Here is a 22398-nt window from a genome sequence, read left to right on the forward strand (position 1 = left end):
GAATTTGCAAGGTTTTTTAAATGCTAATTCCTAACTATAACGTGTGTGAAACCTATGGTTTTTTTCAGTGTGTATATATATATATATATATTACCTTATCGACCCCCAAACCCTGGCCACCATAAAAATACCCCTGCCACCCAAACACCCCTACCCACCCTAAACCTTAAACATACACTGGCCACCCAAATATCCTTACCCACCCTAAAAAGACCCTCGCCACCCAAATACCCTTATCACACTAAACCTAAAAATACTGTTGCTACCCAGTACCCTTACCCACCCTAAACCCTACAAATACTGTTCCCACCCTAATACCCTTACCTACCCGAAATCCTAATAGGTAGTTATAGTTAGGACCAAAGTTTCTATAGGAAAAGTGTTTTTTTGTTTTGCCAATTTTGCCCTGCTTGACGAATTTTCCCGAAATGTTAAAAAAAACGTCCCCTGTTTGGTTCAGCTGCTGTGTTGAAAACTTTGGGGTGATCCGTCAAGCGGGGGGCCGAGAAAAAATGTGGTTTCCCCATGTTATGTGTATGGGGATTATTCATTTTTTGAACACAACTACAGCCCGAACCGCTGAACGGAATTACACTAAATTTGGCAGAAAGCTAGATGTTGGTCTAGAAAGCATGTTTTTGTGATTTGGTGCAAATCCATTCAGTAGATTCAGAGATATTTAAGTTTTAAAAATATGGATATCTGGGAGCCCATAATCCTACTGAAATTTGATTGCCTGCCAACACTTCCTTCAGGAAGTGTTGGCAGCCATCTTTGGACTTGGTTGAACCGAGTCACACAAAATATGTAAAAAGAAAAGGGCGCTGGGTAGAAACACCCTGACCCCCTAAACAACTTGGGGGAGGTCACACTGGGAACCGGCAGGGCCCCCAAAAAAGCATCTTTAAAAATAATTTTGGCTGGTTCCTGCCGAAAATGTTAAAAAAAGAAAATGAAGTGCGGGCTCCCACGCTTTGTTCATTATCGGCCCCCGAGTGGGCCAGGACCCGAGGGTATTTTTTAATAGTGGCGGGGGTGCACACGGGCTCCCCTCCTTAAACTGAATATTGCCCTGAGGTGGTGGTCCTCGGGCCATTTATTTTTTAAATGGGTGGCTCTGGGACTCCCCTTAGCCCTGGGGACTACCACCTCCTGGGGCTATATTCTAAAACAATACAGGGGGGCCTCATAGACCTCCCCCGCAGCCTCGGGGGCCACCACCTCCTAGGGACTTTAACCACAAAAAATGCTTGAGGGCCACGTTCTCCCCCTCGCCCGCAGCCCTGGGGACCACCACTCATCCCTCTCATTTCCTTGCTTCTCTTTTGTTAGCAAGTGCTGACTTTACTTCCTCCTTGTTTGTTTGTCCTTACCTTGGAGCATGGCCCAAGCTCTGCTTACCTTGTCCAGTAACCTTACACTGCTCGCTCCTTTCAGAGATGGTACTTTTCATTTTACTTTCACCCCTTCCTCCATCCCACCTTGTTGCTTGCCCCACCCCCATATCCTCCTCCTGCATTGCTGTTTGTCCAGTCCACCCTTCCGCCGTTGTTGGTTGCCCTGTCTACCCCCACCCCCTCCTTTGTTGTTGATTGCCTCCTCCTGGTCCTCCCGCAAAAAGGCACAACTGCACTGCTCTCCTTGCTCTCTTTATGGCCTCTTTGGTGCTGTCTTCATTCTGAGTCAAAACAGCAAACATGTTTTTTAGGGCAGAGAATAAGCCCATAATAAGAAATGGATCACTGCCCCTCGCTGTCAATGCTAACCAAATCATAGTGCTCCCCCCGAACGCCCCCCCCCCCCGTTCACTCACGCTGGTCAGCAGCCTGCTGTCCATGGCTAAAAGAGATTTACAAAGTCAATATAACTCCTATTGGCGAACTATTGGCTTTGCCAATGCTTGTTAATGATATGAAAGAGTAATAATATGCATCTTTTGATTCCTATAAACCTCTCTGACAGAGGCAGAAATCAAGCATTAGACAAGGAGCAAATAATATTTTAATGACTCTTCAAGGCAGTAGCAGGGAAGTAACCTTTGAGGGAGTGCAAGGTTGTCATTTCGACTGTTTACTCCACGACCCTTAATTATCCTCAGGATTGCCTTTTCCACTATGTTTTACCTTGTCTGGTTCCACAGAATTTTCCTCAGTTCCACTGTTGTTCTAATGTTCTTTGGGACTTCTGTGTTTATCCTTAAGAGGGCTGCCACCTTCAGGGTTCCTCTGCTGTCTCTGAACGTGGGACTTGGGCTGACTACTGTGGGTCTTCGTAATCTGCCGGAATGTGATGCATTATGAGGTCTACTGCCTCATCAAATAAGGAGGCAAACACGTTAGGCTTGATCCACTCTCCTAGGGTTTGTCCTCTGCCTCAAACGCAATGTTTTCAGCATTACTGCATTTTATTGGTGAACATGATGTTGAACTCCTGCTGTTCCACAAGGAGGTCTTCCGAACCTTGGAGTGGATTAGAATTCTGCCCTTCACTTTGGAAGGAACATTTTGCACTTTTTGTGCGTATTTACTGATGACCGAAAATTGTCAGATTTGAATCCATCACAGGCATCACTAGTCCATACCGAGCTTTCTTTCAACAGGTATTTTCTGGCAGGAGCAAATCTATCAACATTTATCAAAAAGAAAATGCATAAAAGTTGTAACATTCCATATGATATTTTTAGAAATTTGTTACAAAACCATAAAACCCACAGACCCTGTTTCCTTTCACAAATATTCTACTGGGTGTCTCGTCCAACAGAAAACAAGCATTGGCATTGCCAATAGGTCTCGCTTTTGGGACCTTATACGTATTTAGTTATGCAGCACAATATCGTTGGTGCAACAACATCAACTGTTGCATGGCTAAACACCTATAAGGTACAAGGTTTAGCCATTCAACAGCTGATGGTGTTGCGCAAAAGATATTGTGCTGCAAAACTAAATACTTATAAGGTCCAAAAAAGCAAGACCTATTGGATATGCCAATGCTTGTTACAATTATGGGCACGTCGTGCCCATCAGACCCCTCTCTCCCCACACACACACTTGGACTACTGATGTGCGCAGACTCGGGTGGCTTCGGCACCCTCCACAAAGGACGGTTGTTGAGCCCGCGCTGGGCGGGCACCAGACTTGTTTACACAGACATGAGAGCAGCAGCACCCTCGTGCACACATCTAGAGGAGTGGCGCTCAGTGGTGCACGCTTGGTCACCATCACCCTTTAGATACACTCGTAGCAGGGGCGCAACTAGAGCCAAATTTCGAGGGGGCTAAGAAAAAATTTCGGGTGGGGGGCTGACTCTTCCAGCAGTAGTTAAGAGTGGAGATGCAGGGGCTCTGAGAAGGGGTGGAAAACAGCAAAGCCTCATTCACAAGCAAATGGTCTTTTAAAGACCTGTGAAGTACTCTGGTGCCCAGGAAGCCGTCTCAGCCTGGGTTGCCACACACGACGTGAGGGGAGTGGGGCTGAAGCCCTTTGATCCTAATGTGCGTTGCGCGCCTGGCTCGAAGTCATCTGCACTGTCCCTTACTGTTCGTACCCACCCACACCCCTATTTAGACATGTTAACGGGCAATATGTTTCTTATGTGCATACTCGTCTACACCCCTCCGGAGGAAGAGCCTCGAAAGCCCCTCGTGGTTTCGAAATGAATCGTTTAAAATACTGGAAGCACTGCTTCGGATGGTTTTCATTTTTTCCGAGTTTTTTTGTTGCTGTTGAAGTTTTATATAGCGCGAACGCGACCCGAAGGTATAACAGCGCTTTACATGGGCACCAGTTGCATTACAGACCCATTCATTTTGAGGCACGGTGATATTAAATGATTTGGTTAGTTATGATTTGGGTTTCGTTAAGTTTCTTGGGGAAGAGGATGTGGTCAGTCGGCTAAACTGCCGACTTTGGTGCTGGAAACTCAGCCTGGGTTGCCACACACGACGTGAGGGGAGTGGGGCTGAAGCCCTTTGATCCCAATGTGCGTTGCGCGCCTGGCTCGAAGTCATCTGCACTGTCCCTTACTGTTCGTACCCACCCACAACCCTATTTAGACATGTTAACGGGCAATATGTTTCCTATGTGCATACTCGTCTACACCCCTCCGGAGGAAGAGCCTCGAAAGCCCCTCGTGGTTTCGAAATGAATCGTTTAAAATACTGGAAGCACTGCTTCCGATGGTTTTCATTTTTTCCGAGTTTTTTTGTTGTTGAAGTTTTATATAGCGTGAACGCGACCCGAAGGTATAACAGCGCTTTACATGGGCACCAGTTGCATTACAGACCCATTCATTTTGAGGTGCGGTGATATTAAATGATTTGCTTAGTTACGATTTTCGTTTCGCGGCGCAAAAGTGAAAGCAAATTTGGCGCGCGTTTGGCGTGGGCGGGGGAGCGCATTCCAGGCGGGGGACGGACCCTTTGAAGTGCTCCCAAAAAGCGGAGTGCATGGCGGCACCAAGCGCATGATTGTGCGCGTGCTAGCAATGCAATCCGCTTTTTGGGAGCACTTTGAAATGCCCTTTTACAATAGTCTCGCTTTGCGATCGCTTACGCGATAGCAAGGCGAGACCTAAAAAGGAAAGTGAACATGAGCTCTGAAATAAAGGCACTGTATGAGCTTCAGTTCATTGATTGATTGGTTTGATCCAGGTCTGGACACTTTTTTACCAGAATGTTACAAATATTTCCATACTCTCTGGGTGGTGCAGATGTACCCACTATAGGAACCTTTCAGCGATCATATGGCATAGACACATTGTGCTATCTATGAGTGCAGTGTAGGAGAAGTTTTTCTGATGGATGGTGGAGTGAATGATGGGAGAGCCTTTAATGAGTGCGAGTATTGCACAGAGAGACAGGTGGGCGGTTTAGTGGGAACAGACTGCTCTAGAAAGAACAGTGGCTCCAGATGTGGTCTAAGCATTGGAGACTGCAAGAATATATCAAAGTGCCTGTGAAAATTTATTGAAGAAAGATCACATGCATATGGACTGTGCGGGGACTGATTTATGAAATCATGGGTATGTTTGAAAAAGGTTTTAGTTGGGTGATGAATGGTGTAGTGTACTTTGTGAGGTGCTGTAAGTTGTGTGCTGAGGAACTGGACTTGTGGGTGGTGATTTGGGTGTGTATTTTAGTGAACGTTTTTTTTTTGGAAACTTTATTTATTTTTTGTAAACAAACAATAAAGACATCTCTACATTGATTACAGTTGTCGTGTGTGTGAGAAATACATTTCGATAGTAATGTCCCCTCGCCTGCTAACAATACGTAAGCCCGGTTCCAGGTGGCAACATCCCGTTTTTCATAACCGCAATCTAATCCGTCAGGACCTATGTGATTAAGCAATGCAGCACTGGCCATCAACATACCCATCCTATTCGTAAGAGCTCAGCCATTCAGATTTTGCAATATCAAACCCATGCGCTATCCTTAGTCCATACCCAGCGCAAGGGGACCCGCCGTTCCTCACCCACCCCAAGGCACACCTGACCACACCCCAACACCACTGCCAAACCTAACCTACCCCCGTGGGCACTATTCCTGAGCTGGAGTGTGATGGGGAGGAGCTCGGCAGATTAGCGATATATGTTCTGTATGGACCCCAGATGTCTTTGGGACGGGCTATACTAGGAAGGAGAGTGGAGTAAATCACGCTGTTTATGCTGCAGTAAGCCATATCCGTGAGCCATGCTTTAGCTGTGGGAGCTGCCCCAGCGCCTAGCAATTTCTCGTTTTGCTAACAGAAAGCCCAGAGACGCCAGCCTCCTAACTGCCTTGGGAAAGTTGACCGTGTATCCCAGCAACGCTACCTCCGGGGCAGGAACCAGGGTGAGCCCCAGCATCTCCCCCATGATTGTGTGAATCTGTGCCCAGTATGGTTGCAGTCTCGGACAGGTCCAGGTCATGTGGGCAAAATCAGCATGAGGTGCGGCACACTTCCAGCATGTGTGGGGCCGCTTGGGATCAATGGAGTGAAGTTTATCCAGTGTCATATAGCTTCTGCGTAAAAACTTATAGTGTAGAAGTTTGTGGCGGCTATTGAGCGATATCTTGTTAGTGACCTTACAGCAAGCGGTCCATTGTTCATCCGAAATAGGCCTACCCAAGTCAGCCTCCCAGGCCATACGTAGCTTATCGTCCGAGCAGGGAACCTGTGCTACACATAGCTTGTACAGTTTAGAAATAAGATGTGCCCCAGTATCTTTGTCAATGAGGAGGGTAAGTGGCTCGAAGGAAGCCGGCTCGAAGGGGAATCCCCTAATTTCCGACCTAACTGTAGAATAAAGCCGGTTGAGGATGAATTTATCCATGAAAGTGGCATCACTGAATCGTGCTTCTTCCGATAACGAGAATATGTGCCCGCCCGGGTATAAATCACCAACTTTGGTGAGGTTAAACTTTGTTAAAGTGCGTTGCACAAGTTTCTCGCCAGTGACCGGTAGCCATCCCTCATTTGGTTACGGGAGGGAAGAGGAGTATAAAATAGGCTGGTCCAAATAGCGTAGTAGCCTACTCCAGGCCCAGCTTGTGGTGGACACCGTTTGAATATCCACTGGACTTCTAGGTACGCCCTTGGGTAATACCGCGGATAAGCGACCAGGGAGCACAAAATCAGCCTCCGGGCGCAGAAACGGAATCCGCGCGTCAGGGTGGTACCAGGCATAGGCATGGGCACACTGATCAATCAGATAATATAAATACAAATCCGGCACTCCAAAGCCACCTCTGTCGTGGGGGAGCGTGAGAATCTTCCAGCGGATCCGGGGACGTTTCCCTCCCCAGACCAACCTAATTAAATGGGCCCGCAGTGAGGCGAAAATTTTTTGGGTGAGGGGAATGGGGATATTATTAAAAAGATACAAAGATTTGGGGAGGACTACCATTTTTATAATGGCGATTCTAGCCGCCATGGAAAGCGGAAGCCGTAGCCACCTATCCACCTGCGATTCTAGCTTTGCAATCGCACAGCCATAATTAAGACGAATAATTTCGTCCGTGTTCAGGTGAATATGGATGCCTAAATATCTTACCGAGTCCGAGCACCACTCCAGCGGAAACTCACATTGCCAAGGGGAAGTGCCGCTGGTCAGCGGGAAAATTATAGACTTATGCCAGTTGATACCCAACCCGGAGTAGCGACCAAAGCGAAGTATTTCTCGTATCAGAGGGGCCAGGTTCAGCTGAGGCTCTCTGACATACAGTATAGTGTCGTCGGCATAGAGTGAGACCAATAGGGGACCTGTCCGGAACTGGAGACCTCTGTGAAGGTGTCGCTCCTGAAAGTGTCGAATTAGTGGGTCCATGGCGAGAATGAACAGTAGTGGAGATAGCAGACAGCCCTGACGTGTGCCGCGAGTAAGAGCAAACGGGCGCGATAACGTGCCATTAATACGAAGCCGCGCCGTGGGACGACTATATAAGAGCCGCGTGGTGGCAATAAAGCCCGCCGGCATGCCCATTCGCTGCATTATGGATAAGAAGAAAGGCCATTCTAGGGAATCGAAGGCTTTTTCAGTGTCAAGGAGAATAGCCGCCGCGGGTGTGTCAGGGTTTATTCTATGCAGTACTGTGAATAAAGTCCGCAAGTTAAGTGATGTCGAGCGATGGGGTATGAAGCCAGATTGAGCCGGCGCGATAATAAACTCCATCAATTGTGAAAGTCTGTTGGCCACGATTCTGGCGAGAATATTATAGTCAATATTCAATAGTGAAAGGGGCCTGTATGACCCACATAACGCCGGGTCCTTGTTCGGCTTTGGAAGCAGAACAATGACTGCCTCGCTGAGAGTAGGCGGGAGAGTCCCTCGCTCCAGGGCCTCGGCGTAGACCTCGATAAGCTTGGGTGCCAGCAGATCCGAAAATGCTTAATAAAAATCGCCTGATAAGCCATCAAGGCCCGGGGCCGAGGAGCTCCGTAGTACCTTAATCGCCCCTCGAACCTCAGTCACTGTTATGGGCTCCGCCATGAATTCCTGCATACCCTTTTCTAAAAAAACGAGCGCAATTTCAGATAAGGTGTCATCACTCTGTCTGGTCGTATATAATGCCGAGAAGTAGGCCAGAAAGTCATCCCTAATCTCAGAGGGCGTCGTGCGGAGCGTTCCGTCCTCACCCCGGACCTCAGCTATGAATGACTTCCTGTATGGTGGTCGCAAAGCCTGTGCCAACGTGCGCCCCGGCCGGTCCCCTTCGCCATATCGACGGGCCGTGTGGTATTTGCCTAGATATAGGATCTCTCTATCCGTGGCCTCCCTGTATTCGGAGAGGAGGCGCAGCCTCCTAGCAAACACGTTGTCTGACCCTGCATGCCTCGCCTCCGAATCTTATCGATTCTAACTGAACCTCCAACTGAGTGTCGTGCGCAACGCCCTCAGGACCCCAGCATGCTTAGCTATACAAACCCCCCGAATGTAGGCCTTAAACCCCTCCCAGAGCATGGCCCAGGAATCCACCGAGCCGGTGTTGATTGCGAAATAGTCCTCAGTCGCCTCAGTGACCTCGTGACAAAATAGGTCGTCCAATAGCGCTTTCCCAGGGAATCGCCATTGTCGCTCAAAACCTTCAGGGCGTGGTACATCCAAGCACAACAATACCGGCGAGTGGTCTGAATAAGTTCTGGGGAAAGTCTTCATGGTCCGAAACCAGGAGGACAGACCCGGGGAGAGCAGCCAGCAGTCAATCCTAAGTCTGGGCTTAGTATCAGCGGCCTCTGAGGTACTGTCCAGGCCCACATCCAGTAACAGGTTGAAGTCACCCCCAATCAGGAGCATAGCAGGCTCCAGGGTTGCGAGGTGGGAGGTTAGCACGTGAAAAAATTCCGGGGAGTCAGTGTTGGGGGCATACACACACACCAGGATGATCCCGTGTCCCATCATCACCCCTCTCACTATGCAATAGCGTCCCTCTCTGTCCCCAATAAACTGATGGCAATGAAACGGTACTCTCTTATGAATCAGCACAGTTGCTAAAATTGGCAAAGTACCTGTGCGCTCCCCAGGACGCCGCAAATCTAGCGTTGTTTGTGGAGTGTAAGTGTTTTTCTTGGATAAAGGCAACATCCACCTGATGCCGATTCAGGTAATGCACCACCTGCCTGCATTTGCGTTGATTATTAAGGCCTCTGACGTTCCAAGATATTAAGGACAAATTTATGGGGTTTACATTCAAACCTATGCGAGCCATCTAGACATCTGACATAGCAATCGGAAACCGGGGTCATTAGTACCATCATATACCATCAAATACGTCACACACCAATAAATGCTTCTGAGATCAAAACAACCCGCCCCAACCCTCCTCCCCCCACCCAGCCATACCACAAAAACGTGAGGCAATCCCAAACCTGTGAACAAAAAAAAGAGCTCCAACCAGAATCGCCAGTTGTAGTCAAACAATAACAAACGGAGCATCATAGCCAAAATGATTCCCAGTGGTTTCCACCACGGGGGGGTGGCATCGTCCCGACATCAACCCAGCAAAACACAGCAGTTTTATAAAAATTGCCCGTAGTCCCCAGACTGTAAACAATGAAATAAACAAAGCTCGTTCATAGGCGCCACCTCACCCCACCCCAGAGCCTGTAAACAAATCCTGGCTGACCGCCGATCCACTGCGTGGGGGAGACTGACCATCCCCGCTGCCCCGAGGAGAGCTTTTATTCGGTCTGTATGCGCGACAGAAGTCCTGCACCTCAGTAGGATTGTCAAAGACCCTCACCCGGCCATCAATCTCAACCCGCAGCCGCGCCGGGTATAGCATGCCATATTTTAGGCCGAGATTGCGGAGCGCAGCCTTCGCCCCGAGTATTTCCGCCAGGCCTCTTGAACCATAGCGGTGAAGTCAGGGTAGAATGCCAGCTTTGAGCCTTGCCAAGTTATAGCTCCCTTCTCTCTGGCTAGTCGTAAAACCGTGTCCCGGTCACGGAAGTTCATGATGCGAGCTATCAGCGGGCGAGGCGGGAGCCCCAGGTTAGGCCGTGGCCCCAGGGAGCGATGTGCCCGCTCAACCACAAAGCCCGACGTGAAGGAGTCTCTCCCAAAGATGTCGGCCAACAGTTTTTCCACAAACGCGTCCAGCCGGCCCGTCGCTGTGGATTCCGAGACCCCAATAATACGTACATTGTTGCGGCGACTGCGCGATTCAAGGTCCTCGTTTTTAATGGCCACCTCTTTCAATATGCGCTCCAGTCTATCTAATCGCTTGGTTTCCTGCGCAGCGCCATCCTCAATGGCTGAAATCCTGGCCTCCGCCCCGTCCAATCGACGATCATGGGCCTGAATCTTGGCGCCCATAGCTTCCAGCGTTTTATCCAAGGCGTCGAAGCGACTGTCTATGGATCTAAACCCAGCTCTCATCTCTTGTAGCCAGTCAGGAGACGGGGCACGAGCCGCAGACCCACCGGACGTGCCCTTGCCCTGTACCGCCATGTTGGGGGCCCTCTCCGTCGATTGCTCAGCAAGCTCTTTGAATGGCAGCGTTTTTTGTTTCGGGTCCTTGCGACCCATGCCCCAGCACATACGACTGGACTCCAGCCAGCCCTCTCAGGATCAGTGTTGGCTACGCGTCGAAATGGTGCCAGCTCAGCAAGGCGGCTCAGGCCACAAGTACTGTGCGCGGGCCTCCAGTTGTCACAGCCTCCCTTGCAGCATCATACACATGCCGACCCCACTGAGCCTCTGACGGAGGTCGCTGCAGCGAGAAGGTCAGGCCGCCCGGATACTACCTCTCTGGTCCAGACTAGGGATCCTCTGTGCGGCGCCTCAATACTCCCACCGGACAATGGAGCAGGAAACCATGACGTCCCCAGCAGTGCAGGACCATTGAATTCAGCCGTGGGATAGAAGGCCAAAGCGCCGGGTCAAGTAGGTAGGACCGCCCGGCACACAGAGCACACGTCGCCCACAGAGAAAGGGCCGGAGTATGGGGCAGGAGCGACCCAAGCGCCAAGCCCAAACCGGCAGCCAGCCCGCCCCCCACCACCGCAAACAGGCCGTCGCCCACCCCCCGGCCCCGCCCGCCTCAAGCAGCGAGAGGCCCGGGGGAGTAAAGCGAGCGGAGCCGCCCCAGCGGCACCGGCCTACCGCCGTGCACCCAACCGGCTCCGCACCAGCAGCAGTGGGGGGGGCAAGGCAGACCCCGGCCAGGCCGCGCCCAAGCGTCCAAACCCCCCCGCCGCCCCCTCAAGGTACCTGTGCCCGCGCCGGCCGCCGCTGCTCCGAGGATCTCTTCAGATCGCCGATCTAAGCCGCCATCTTGCCTCCACCAGCCATAGGATCAAGCCGCCCTCTGGACCGTCACCGATGACACCGCGGCCCAACCGGCATCAGATTGTGCTCCTGGGGTCGGGGTGAATCGGCAGCGCCCGCCGTCTCCCATCAAAGGGCCAAGAACATCCGCGATTGTGCTGGGCCGACGGCGGAGCTTCAGCAACGCGCGGCCATCTCAGCCCGCAGCTTGGCCACGCCCCCTATTTTAGTGAATGTTCGGTTTCTTTCCTTTCTGTACCGTCTGAAGCGTGTGGCACCGAAGTGTACCATTTAACTTCGCTTCTCAGATCAGGAAGAGTCTTCTAACAGGAGCCAGAGAGGGGATGGGGTCAGCTAGCAAGAATCTTGTGGGGCCTGAATGCGAACTGCAAAATATATTACTGTGCCTGCAAGGAGTTATTACAAAAGCATGAGGTATATGCGGTCCTAAAGAGAGTTATGAAAAAGTATTAGACTGTAGCGTGTTTGAGGATAAGGTAATATTAATAGTGTGGTTAATTTACATGGTACTGTCCATGAGGATGTTTGGACTGCTTTTTAAAGACCCCAGACATTGAGCAAAATGAGATCCTGAGCAGATTACTGTACTTCCAGTGATTCAATAGACTGATTTGCTGAAATGATCACTCCCTTGGGTGAGACTGTTTACAGGGATTGAATGAAAATGAAAATCTAAACCCCTTAAAGCCCTCTTGTTGTCATTTGCTGCTGCTCATCTCACTCTGTCGATTCCTTGGACACATTCCCACGAAGTACACTCATGACTGTGGTGAGCATGCAATCAATGAGGTTTAAGGAAGGAATATATTTTGTTTCCTTCATAACAAGTGAAATGTTTTTCTTATGAGACGTTTTGTTGCCTGTGATTCACAAGTGCTCAGTGTCCTCATGATGCACAAATAGAACACGCTTCTCCTTGCTAATTTTTAGGGGTGGGCGGAATTTGCGTAGTCGCGCTACGCAAAGCTCCGCGAAATGGTAAAAAATCTCCACGAGCACGCCGAAATTCTGCGAACACGCCCGTTCGTGATGCTTTTTTTCCTGTTCGCGAATGTTGTCTGCGTGCTTGGGGGGAAATATCTCGCAAACATACATTTTGAAAGCGCAAACAAGCAAAAAATTCCGCGAAGCTGCGGATCGCGGAATTTTTGGCAATTCCGCGTCCTTCACAGAACACAAAATTACCCACATTCAGCAAATTCCGTGAGCGGAACAGAATTTACCGCCCAGGCCTACTATTTTTATGTTTGGCTTTACAAATGTTGTGTATGCTGAAGCATAGTGCAATTCGGCACGTGATGCAAGAATTGAAATTGCTTCCTTTGGGACTGGTTGAGATGCAAGCTTCAAGAATGGAGGTATATGTTCGTTACATTCCTCCACTGGTTGAAAATAATCCATCTTTACAGAAACTAAATGCGTGAACCAGTATATTTCCTGACTGTAACAAAGTTCAGGGAATTACTTAAGCACACTTTTTTGTCTAGATTGGGGTCAGGCAGCACTAAAAAATAGTAGAAATTAAAATTGTCATAAAGGGGCTGTCCATGCATATAGCTGCCAAATGGCCATGCTGGCCCTTCAACCAATTCTGTCTTTCTAACCCAATAGCTTTTTTTACTGGGACTTGTAATTTGCTTTTGAAATATATAATAGCATAAAATCCAAATATGCAAAATTCTGGTGTGCAAAACACCCTGGTCAAGCCGAAGGTTCATGACACAGGGCACATTAATGTGCTCTATGCTTTCCATCAATCTCCTTGTTACCAGGAACACTGTTGCTATTGTTATGCTTTTTGTTTGTAAATCTTTAAAGGGTGCGTCAGTTAATTCTGTTTAACAGAAGATAACCTGACTGCACTTCCCAGAACACCTTAGGGGAGTGCCCTGGACTGGAAACATGCGGTCTTGTCCATGGATGGAAACCACAACGTGTGCCTCCATAATGCACTCAGCCGACTGAACTGGACAGCTCAAGCCGCACCCCTTGTGCCATATCTCCGAATGAGACACAGCACTCAGTGCTCCTGGAGGTGAATCCTCCCATTGCTTCCCTGACGTACATCACTGGAGCACATCACATTGTTCTCAACTGGTGCAGTGTCACTCTGTGCTTCCCTGCTGCATATCATTCTGTGCTCTGGTAATGCACATCATAACTTCCACTCCATTATGTATGAGCTGTTCTGAGAACATTGGTGCCTGTCAGTTTGGACATTTTGAAATGGGTTTCTGTTGTAGGTTAGTCTGTGTGCAACTGAATGTTGTGTTCCTCTTTGAGCATGCATTATGAAAAATAAAAAAAGCAAACCTATTCGCTTTTTGATGCTTGGTTTATGGTCATTTTCGTTTTTGTGTAGGCAGTACCATGACATACCTCACATACGGCAAGACATGTTGAATCAGAAAACATTAAGCAAGTTAGTCTTCCGACTACTGGATCAGTACCACCTGGAACCAGGTATGTCAGACTTTTCTGTTTCACTGAGATAGCTTCACTGAAAGAAAAAATACATTGATTAACTCAATCTCTGCCTCTTTTTAAGACCACACCCTACTCAGTCATAAGCACAGGGTCATATAGTTAAGGCAGGCTGTGTCTAATTTACATTATTATCATCTGACTGCAGATAGAAGGGCCTGATAATGAGCAGTACTGAGTAAGATTTGTGACCCAGGGTTGAGCACAGAGGCAAAGAACTGAAGTATTGAGATATTTAACTCTTAAATAAAAGTCCATGTCAACTCAATATTGGAGCTGAGAACAAAATGTTGTTTCTAAAGGCTTTTAAAAAGGAGAAAATTAAAATGAAGAGTTAACTTAATGATTTAGTTAAATCTGCATTTTAATTTTCTCCCATATCAAACTGCCCCAGTTACAAACATCAGACCTCTTGCCCCCCAATAGACACTGTCATATTTATAAATTAAAAATAGTCATTTTTTTAAATGTGAGAAATTTAAAGTGAAGAAAAATTATTTCTATGAAACACTAAATCTTAATGTTTTTCTCTCCTTTCAGTTAAGCCAATTGCGCCTCAATATTTTATGAAACATGTTTCTTCACTTTAAATTCCTCACATTTAAACAAATGGCTGTATTTTTCGGTTATAAATATAGCACCGTGTCTACAGGTCACTGGGTGCAAGAGGCCTGCTCTTTGTAAATGCAACACTTTGAAATGGGAGAAAAATTTGAATGATGAGTTTTATGTAGTCCATATAAACATAAAACTAACTCTTCAGTTTTATTTTCTCCCATTTCAAAGTGTTGCATTTACACACAGCTAGCATCTTTCTTTCAGTGTCTGGTTTGACACGGTCTCATATTTATTACTGAAAAATACAGTCATTTTATTCCAGTGGGAGAAATGTAAAGTGCAGCAAAGTGTTCCATATTCTAGAATATAAATACCATTTCAAAAGCAGAGCACTGCACGTCTGTGAGTCAAAACTGCAAACCTGCAGTTAGAAGTTTATTATTCAAACATAGAAAGGTCCATATATCATAGTCCTGATCATGAGTGGATTGATTTGACAAATTGTTGACACGTAGATATGAGAACCAAACAGCCGACACGTGTTTCGTCGCTTAAAGCGACTTTTTCAACGCTCAGACACTAGAAGTCAAATGGCATTCGAAAACTCCACTTAGTCCACACAGTTGTAGCAGAAACCGTAATGTGTATCCACAAATTACTCCGTCTTTCCTGACAGTAATAGAAAAAATGAAAAGAAGCTCAGAACCTTATCACTGAGTCCGGGCCCAAGTAAACGCCCTCCGGGAGTCTGATAACACCCCTTAGCACTCGAAAAAAGTAATGTATAAAACACGGCCCGTAAGTAAGACCTGAAACCTGGGTCTGAAACCTTCTAACTGCAGGTTTGCAGTTTTGACTCACAGACGTGCAGTGCTCTGCTTTTGAAATTGTATTTCAGTTGTATGCGTGGAATTAAATATCGCGCATTGAATGATATTGTGCGTGGCACGATATCTGCATTGAGCACGCTTTATTATACTTGAATTTTGTGTTGACTATGAAAATATGACAGGTGCTGGCCGTGTTTCTGTAAACCACTGCCACCTTTCTATTAACGCATATTCTAGAATATATTTGCAGAACTTTTTTCTGCGATTTAAATTTTCTTCAATTAAAAAAATAAATGGTTGTATGTTTGTGATATACATATAACAGTGATTGATACATACAGGGGGTCTAATAGGAGAAAGATACCCGCCCGACACGTACTACTCCCTAGTCATATAGAATTCACACAAAGTACATCTGGTCTCTCAGAAAAAAAGGGGAATGAGGGGTGGTTGGGGAAGGAAAAAATAGCCTTTCATTAGGTCAACATGCTTTGCCTAAAGAAGACCTTGTGTGGGGTTCAGAGGCATTAATCGGGCCAAAGTACTATAGTCACCCTGCAAATAAAATAAAATCAGCTACCGGCCTTACAAGGGTAAGCCTGGTGGTACAAGAGATGGCCCACAGTATAAAGTTCACAGGCTCCACTGTCGTTCTATAATGAAATTGTTCAACTCAGTTTCAAGCCTTTTAGGCCACCTGAACCACCGACACACACGGCAGTCCTATCATAGTGCCCGTAGTCAAAGTATTTTGGTCAATCTGTAGTATCTTGATCTATGATCATCAGGCTTAGTCAATGAAGCTGACCATGGGGGTTTCTGATAACACTACACAAGTTGCTTGGCCTTCAGTAGCTCGCAATGATTCTCACTGACCAGAAATAACTCTCACTACAGAAAAAGCTGTACACTCCTGCTTTAGGCTCATTAGTTGCAGTTCTATAGGGAAGGGGAGAGAGTACACTCTAGCACCTGCCAAAGGTCCAGGACCTGGGAGGCGCCTCTTGAGGGCTGCACAGGTAGAGGCCTGAGCAAGTACAGTGGCTACTGGTTTGCTGGGCAGTTTGCAGGTGCGTACTTCTTTAGATTTTATGTCTTTGAAGCTTAACATGAGCTTAGCCAACTAGCAGTTGGAGGCCACTTACTAGCCCATGCATAAGTGGGAGTAGATCTAGCCCTTGGGGTCTCTCGCCACAAAGTTGACAGTAGGAGCAGCCCTTTCTCTTTCTAAAGTCCTGTCTTTGTTCTGCATGTGCAACAGATGCGGTCTTTGTCTGAGGTCCACAGGTTCAGCAGGTGCAGCCCTCCTTCTGGCCTAACAGAGTCCAGCAGGGATCTGAGGCTGGAAACCAGGGTTGCCACTTTTATGCTAATTTCAAGTTTATGGGTAGGAAGGACTCCCTACCCTAGCCAGTGAGGCTACAATTCCCATGGGGCAAATCTACCCCCTCTTAAATAATTTCCTGTGGGGTTGGCACCCAATCAGTAGATTTGTAGAGCGCTATTTGTCATGTGTGAGGGAATGCAGGCGCTGCAATCACACAGTGCATCTCTCTACCCAAATTCAAAATGTCTTCCCTGGGGCAGAGTTGTGGCCACCACTGAGGCATGTCAAGTATATTTGCCATCCCTTCTGCAATGTGTTCTCCCACTCTGTAGGAGATGCCAGCCTGTCTGCCTTCAAAGGTGCAGGCAAGCTAAGGTGTGACTTGCTTTTGCCTCCCAGAGGCGGTAACCCCATTGAAGCTGGGCCATCTGTGGCCACTGCCTGTGGGCTGTCCTGTCAGGAGGAGGTCACACCTCCTTTCAGCAGACCCTTTGTTCCCCTTCCTGGGAGCACTTCACACCTCCAGGCAGGAGGGCAGCAGGCTGTTTCAAGTGACAACTGCTGTAGTCAGTCTGTAACTGCTACCAGAACTTTGGAGCAAGAAAGTGGGGACTTTTTAAAGTCACCCAAATATTAAAGGTTACTTTAAATCTGACTTCAGGAGTGAGTTGGGTTTAATATAACAATTAATGTGATACCTCAGAGTATGATGTTTAATAGTCCCAAATGGAAGTAAGCACTTAGCACATGGGCTAGTGTAACTCCATGTTAGCAAATGTAACTACCAACCATGCTACTAGGAAAAAACCATTTTCGAGTTTTCACTGTCAGGAGATGTAAAACATAAAAGAAACATGTCCTTCTGCTTAATACGTAGTACCTTACCTTATGGGTAATCTCCCTTACCTTATGGGTAATCTCCCTTTCTTGCTAAAAATCACAGAAAGATGTGTAGCGAAGCAACTTTCCCTACATATTAAGGATAATAATCTCCTTCACAATTTCCAGTCTGGTTTCCTTCAGAACTGCAGCACTGAAACAGCCCTGCTGCAAGTGATTGACGATGCACCGTGTGTACTCGATTTGGGGAAGTCTTGTCTTCTGATTCTTCTAGACCTTTCTGCAGCCTTTGAAACTGTTAATCACAACATTCTCCTTAACATTCTTCACCAGAGAATGGGTTTGGAAGAAACAGTGCTTAAATGGTATGCCTCATTCCTCTCGTACAGATCCCAAATGATCAAAATAGCGAACAGTCTCTCCTCTTCATTGGCGGTAGGTCAAGGCATCCCTCAAGATTCTATCAGTGCACCTACTTTGTTCAATCTTTATTTGGAACCATTGGGAAATCTCCTAAGTAAGTCTGGGATTCTTTACCACCTCTATGCGAATGACACTTAAATCTTCCTTTTATGTGTCTTCCGCACATAATATCTCAATCCTCAACTCTACTCTCAACTCTATTCAAAACTGGATGTTCGCTCATCAACTCATTCTGAATCCCTCCAAAATTAAATCCCTCCTCCTCTCTACCTCACTCTCTCCTCCTCCTGTTCAATCTTGGATGGATCAGCTGAATTTGTTCAACAATAAAACTATTATTGTTGACAGTGCAAAATCCCTTGGTGTCATACTTGCCAAAAGGCTCCATCTACTCTCCCACATCAATTCCTTTGCAAAGAATGCACAATACCAACAGCGACTTCTATGGGGGATTCGATGTTTCATTCCAGAGCAAGACCTAAAAACCTTGGTCCAATCTCTGGTTCTCTCTAGATTGGATTATTGCAATTCTCTTCATGCTGGTCTCCCCAAATCTCACCTTTGCCCTCTTAAATCCGTTCTCCATTCAGCGGCTGGTTTTGTCTTAGGGGCCAAAAGAAGTGACTACATCACACCCATTTTCTCTTCTCTTCGGTGGCTTCCATTCGAGGCAAGATCAATCTACAAGACTGCCTGTATCACCCACAAACCCTTGCACACTTCCTCCCCTCAATCGCTGGCAATTAAACTTAAAATCTCTGGAAGCTCTAGACCTTCTCATAATGCAGAAAATCTACTGCTTGAGCCCCCCACCTTCAAAAGGGAAAGATCGATGGCTCAATCCTTCTCAGGCAGTGCAGTTAGAATCTGGAACTCACTTCCTCCACTACTCAGTACCACCACCTCTACCCGGACCTTCAAAACCGACCTCAAATATCTTCTCCTCCAAAGATACTTCTAGAACAAATACTTCCCTTATCGTGTTCCTCAAGGCAATATTGTAAATTTGTAATCTATGCCTGTACGATCTTCCTAATGTGTTTTTTTTTCTTTTTGTGTGACGGCCATCCTTTGTTTTATTCTTCTTTTTCTTCTTTCCCGTGTGTTTCTGTAACATGTAAGTATGTCAAATTCTCCTCATGTAACGTAATTGGTTCTATTGTGAAGCGCTCTGACACCTTTGGGTAAAGTCCGCGCTATATAAAATTGCATTAAATAAAATAAATAAATAAAATATGGGGTGCTAAAGCCTTCCTTAGAGGTTACTAATAAATATTAAAAAGGGAGGTTTTGACTTGGCAATGCCGGGTTGATGGTTTTATTGCTGCCAGACTAGGGTGCAGCAGCAAAGCTAGAGCCATGTTTTCACCTTGTCACTGTAGCGGTGGCACAATAAGTGCTGCAATCCACTAGTGACCTTTAGCTTACTAGCACTGGGTACAAATGGGGATTCAGCCTATTTTATATACACTTTGAGGGGTCAGAGCACATACACCGGGCCTGGTCGACAGGGCCCACGGCACTTCAGAGTTGTAAAACCAGCAGCATCAGTCCAAAAATGTGGGAAGTGATCAATGTGGGAAAAGAGGCACTTTCTCACACTTCCCTTGCAAAAGTCCCTTTGAAAAAATCCAAAACAGCTCTGGTGAAAGTGTGACTCGCAAACTTTACTTCTAGCCACTTAGCGTTGGAATCTGTTATGACTAATGTATACCGGACATACCCTGTCAGAGTATAGAATGGCTCTGAAACATTAAATGATATCTTCCACTCTACTGGTCTAAGGGGATCACCCCTCGTAAGTTCTTCTAACTAGCACAGTAAACAAGATATTCCCATACTCAGCGATCATTGATTGCATGTAGGTCTGACCACCAAAGGAATCTTCTCAGCATTCTTTTAATGGAGGACATGCTATGATATCCCTCATGGGCTCTTCCCAGAATAGTTCACCGTACACCTTCCAGCTTTACACACTACCAGACTCAAAAATAACGTCCCCTTCGCTTTCAATTTCCCGGCCACTTGATAGAACACATTGCGTGCTTAATTAACATTTTCGGCGTTTGGCCAATCTTGCCACACATAATCCTTGATTTATTCAATTGCCTGTCTTCACAAACCACTTTTTCCATCTCACTTTAAGCAATTCCTGACAATTTTTCCATCACAATCTCATTGACGGGTTCCACCACATAACCGCTACTACATTAATTTTTCCTGAAAAATAAACTACTTGGAGGCTACAATCTGACAACCTGGAACATAGTATTGTTATCTGCAGTGTTGCATTCCACCCACCTTCTGGTGAAAGAACGTGGATCAACGCTTTCGGATTCTTCATTAATTCAATTTGGCTGACCCAGCTATAATTTCCATTGTGCTCAAAAGCCCCCACACAAGATCACTGTACTTTTTCAATTGCCATTTATTTCTTCTCTTCAGTATTTAGTATATGGAAGGCAAACGGCGTATTTCATTCTTCCTTTCCTACTTTGTGAGTTAACACAGTCCCAAGCTCTGATATACTAGCGTCCACAGTGATTAAATATTTTTCCCCTGACACAAAAAAGGTTTCAAGGTTGCTGCAAATGTAAATATTTGTTTTTATCCGTTTGAATGCCTCTTGTTGCTGAGGTAACCAGACATTTTCTCCACCCTTCCTTATCAACCTACTTGAAGGTTCAATCTTTTTGTCAAACCTGTACACAAATTTGGTTTTAGACTTGCATAACTAAGTGAATTATACGTTTTCTTGTTATCATGATCGGGTGCTTTACAAATAGCATACACTTTAGCACTATTTTACTCCCTGATATATCATGTCCTAAATAGTCCACTTCTGTTCAGAAAAAAATGCAATTTTCTTGTTTAAGTGTCAAACCATGCTTTTTCACACTCCGTTAATGCAAATCCTATGCTTTTCTTCATTTCTTAAAAACACTAGTGTGGTGTTTTGCAAGCATTTGGCAAAATGATTAACAGTCTTAAAATATGGACGATGAGTGTTGCAGATGTCAAGCTGAATTAAAATAATGCTAGTGGAGTTAAGAATGCAGAAAGTGGCGCAACCTTTGACACATTTATAAATGATGATAGGAAGATCTGGGTCCAAAGTGTAAAAATGGACAAACTCCTTCTAATGTCCGTATCAATTCATTTGTATTTTGCAGTGGGGGGGGGGCTGTCGAACAACACAGTTGTTCAGTGCTCTTAATTCACTAAATAGTCTTAGATAGCGGACTTCCTTTGTTGTTGTCAACACTACTGGTGACACCCATTCACATTATTCCACCTCTTGAATTATCCTTCAGTAATCAAACTCTCCAAAATTATTCTGAACTTATCCAGTATTGGGGTATCTTTCATAGATTCACATGCCTCAATCATTCCCCGTCGCCGAGGCGGGAGTCCCACGGTAAATAAGAAAGTAGTGCCAAAAGTGGTAGTAGTAGTAGGAGGCTCCAAAGAAAAGGCCTACATCTTAGCAGTCTATCTACAACATTATGCAAAAAGAACCAAAGAATTGGTACCAACCAATCAGCCATCAGCACCCTTCTAGAACCCTCTCAGCAGAGCCAGTTCTCCTCAGATTTTCACCGCACGTCGTGTGGAAGGGAGTCTCCCCGAGTGCCACTCAGTTTTCTACTTTCTTCATCATGTCTGACAAGAAGGCCTTGTTCAAGTCCTGCAGAACCTGCGCCAGGAAGAGGGTCCATGTTGATGACCAGCATGTGGACTGCATCTACTGCCTCTACCCTAAACATGAGGCAAAAGATTGCAAAATTTGCCGCACCTTCCCTACTAAGACTCTTAGTGATAGGGAGGCGAGAGTGCTGTTATGGCTTAAGTCCTCTTCGGCTGAAGAGGATGACAGAGCCTCAACTTCTAGCAAGAGAGCTAGGTCTCATGACAGCTCTTCAAGTGAGGGGAAAAAACGCCATAAATCTTCCCACTCTACTTCTGGCTCTTCCCAGAGGACTCCTCTCATTTCCTCTGAATCAGTGCACTCTCCTCAGGACTCTGATCTCAAGGACTCTAAAAAGCCATCTTCGAAAACAGTGAGTAAAAGCCTTTCAAAATCTCTGACTTTCCCTCCTTCGTCGACGATTTCTGTCACTACTTCTGCTCCTTCGTTGATGGAAACTATCTCGACGACGTCGATCACCTCTCCTATTCTGTCGACGAGGATTACTATCCTGTCAAAGAAGCCTGTCGTCGAGGGATCGTCAACGAAGCCAGCGTCGAAATCCATATCGACGACGTTGCCGTCGATGAAGCCTCCATCGTCGACGAGAGAAGTGTCGACGAAGATACAGTCCACCCCGTCGACGAGCGTCCCATAGACGTCGAGCCCGTCGACGAGGGTCCCGTCAACGACGATCCCGTAGACGAAGAGCCTGTCGAAGTCGAGCCCATCGACGAAGATCCCGTAGATGAAGATTCCGCCGACGATGATCCCGTCAACGACGATCCCGTCGACGACGATAACTAAAAGCCTGTTGACGACGAAGGCATCAACGGAGAGCCCGTCGACGACGATACTAGGGGATTTGCCTGTTTCGTCTGCGACACCTGCAATGGCGCCTGCTCATTCTACTCCCTTTTCTTCCAGGAGATTTCAACTTAAAATTTTCAAAGGCATGACTATAGCAATATATCACCGCT

General features: G+C 46.6%; 1 protein-coding gene across 6 annotated transcripts in view; it reads left to right on the forward strand.

Moving 5' to 3' along the window:
* The window catches only part of EXD3 (exonuclease 3'-5' domain containing 3), a 2855457-nt gene that overhangs the window by 1083801 nt on the left and 1749258 nt on the right, over nt 1-22398 (forward strand). For all 6 annotated transcript variants that reach the window (XM_085610760.1, XM_085610799.1, XM_085610781.1 and 3 more), the window contains one exon: nt 13631-13731. In XM_085610760.1, the coding sequence (XP_085466886.1) occupies nt 13631-13731 (101 nt within the window). The remainder of the gene's footprint in view (nt 1-13630; nt 13732-22398) is intronic.

The sequence above is a fragment of the Triturus cristatus genome, chromosome 1_2, assembly GCF_964204655.1.
Source record: "Triturus cristatus chromosome 1_2, aTriCri1.1, whole genome shotgun sequence".
Lineage (NCBI taxonomy): Eukaryota > Metazoa > Chordata > Amphibia > Caudata > Salamandridae > Triturus > Triturus cristatus.